Raw genomic sequence first — 814 nt, forward strand, 5'->3', positions numbered from 1 at the left:
GGCTGCCGCGAGGGAGCGAGCCCCGCACCCCACCAAAAAACAAACCAGAAAGGTTTCGGGGAGCAGCAGAGCGGGTCCCCACGCTCGCGTGTATCAAAGCGCCCAAAGCTTTGCAGAGCTCAGAGGTTTCGGAGCCAGCGCTTGCGGTTTGGGGCGGCTTTTTCACTTGGGTTTACAATGGGTTATGTGGGGAAGTTAGTGCGGCCGCAAAAGCAGGGGGGGGACAGGACAGGGCTGGTGGCACCGCAGGCACCTGGGAGGTCCTCGGCGTAGCAGTACACATCGTACATGTCCTCCGGGTCCACCACTCCGTAGTTCCTCACCCCGGGGAAGCCGTTCATGTCACCGTAACAGGCTTCACGGGGCGTGTGGATGGGGTACCTGGGGTGGGAAAGCACAGGGCTGGTGAGTCATAGAATCATAGAATTGTCTGGGTTGGAAGAGTCCCTTGGGATCACCGAGTCCAACCATCTACCCTACTCTACAAAGTTCTCCCCTACACCATATCCCCCAACACCACATCTAAACGGCTCTTAAACACATCCAGGGATGGTGACTCAATCACCTCCCTGAGCAGCCTATTTCAATGCCCGACCACTCTTTCTGTGAAAAATTCTTTCCTAATGTTCAGTCTAAATCTCCCCCGTTGGAGCTTGAAGCCGTTCCCTCTCGTTCTGGTGACTCGCAGAGGGGTGAAGGAGGGGTGGCGACGGGCGCGATGGCGGTGGTGCCCACCTGACGGTCTGGTCGGCGATCCAGCCGGCGTCGCACTGCTCGTAGCCGCCGAGGTACGCGGCGTACAGCTGCTCGGGGG

The 814-nt window shown here is 59.0% G+C and overlaps 1 protein-coding gene across 1 annotated transcript in view; it reads right to left on the reverse strand.

The window, feature by feature from the left end:
* BCAN (brevican) overlaps positions 1–814 on the reverse strand; it is a 27,612-nt gene that overhangs the window by 12,891 nt on the left and 13,907 nt on the right. Inside the window, exons 5-6 of the mRNA XM_009892071.1 lie at positions 736–814; positions 254–381 (exon numbers count right to left, since the gene is read on the reverse strand). Coding sequence (XP_009890373.1) covers positions 254–381; positions 736–814 — 207 coding nt within the window. The remainder of the gene's footprint in view (positions 1–253; positions 382–735) is intronic.

Source organism: Charadrius vociferus, unplaced genomic scaffold (genome assembly GCF_000708025.1).
Source record: "Charadrius vociferus isolate BGI_N301 unplaced genomic scaffold, ASM70802v2 scaffold489, whole genome shotgun sequence".
NCBI lineage: Eukaryota > Metazoa > Chordata > Aves > Charadriiformes > Charadriidae > Charadrius > Charadrius vociferus.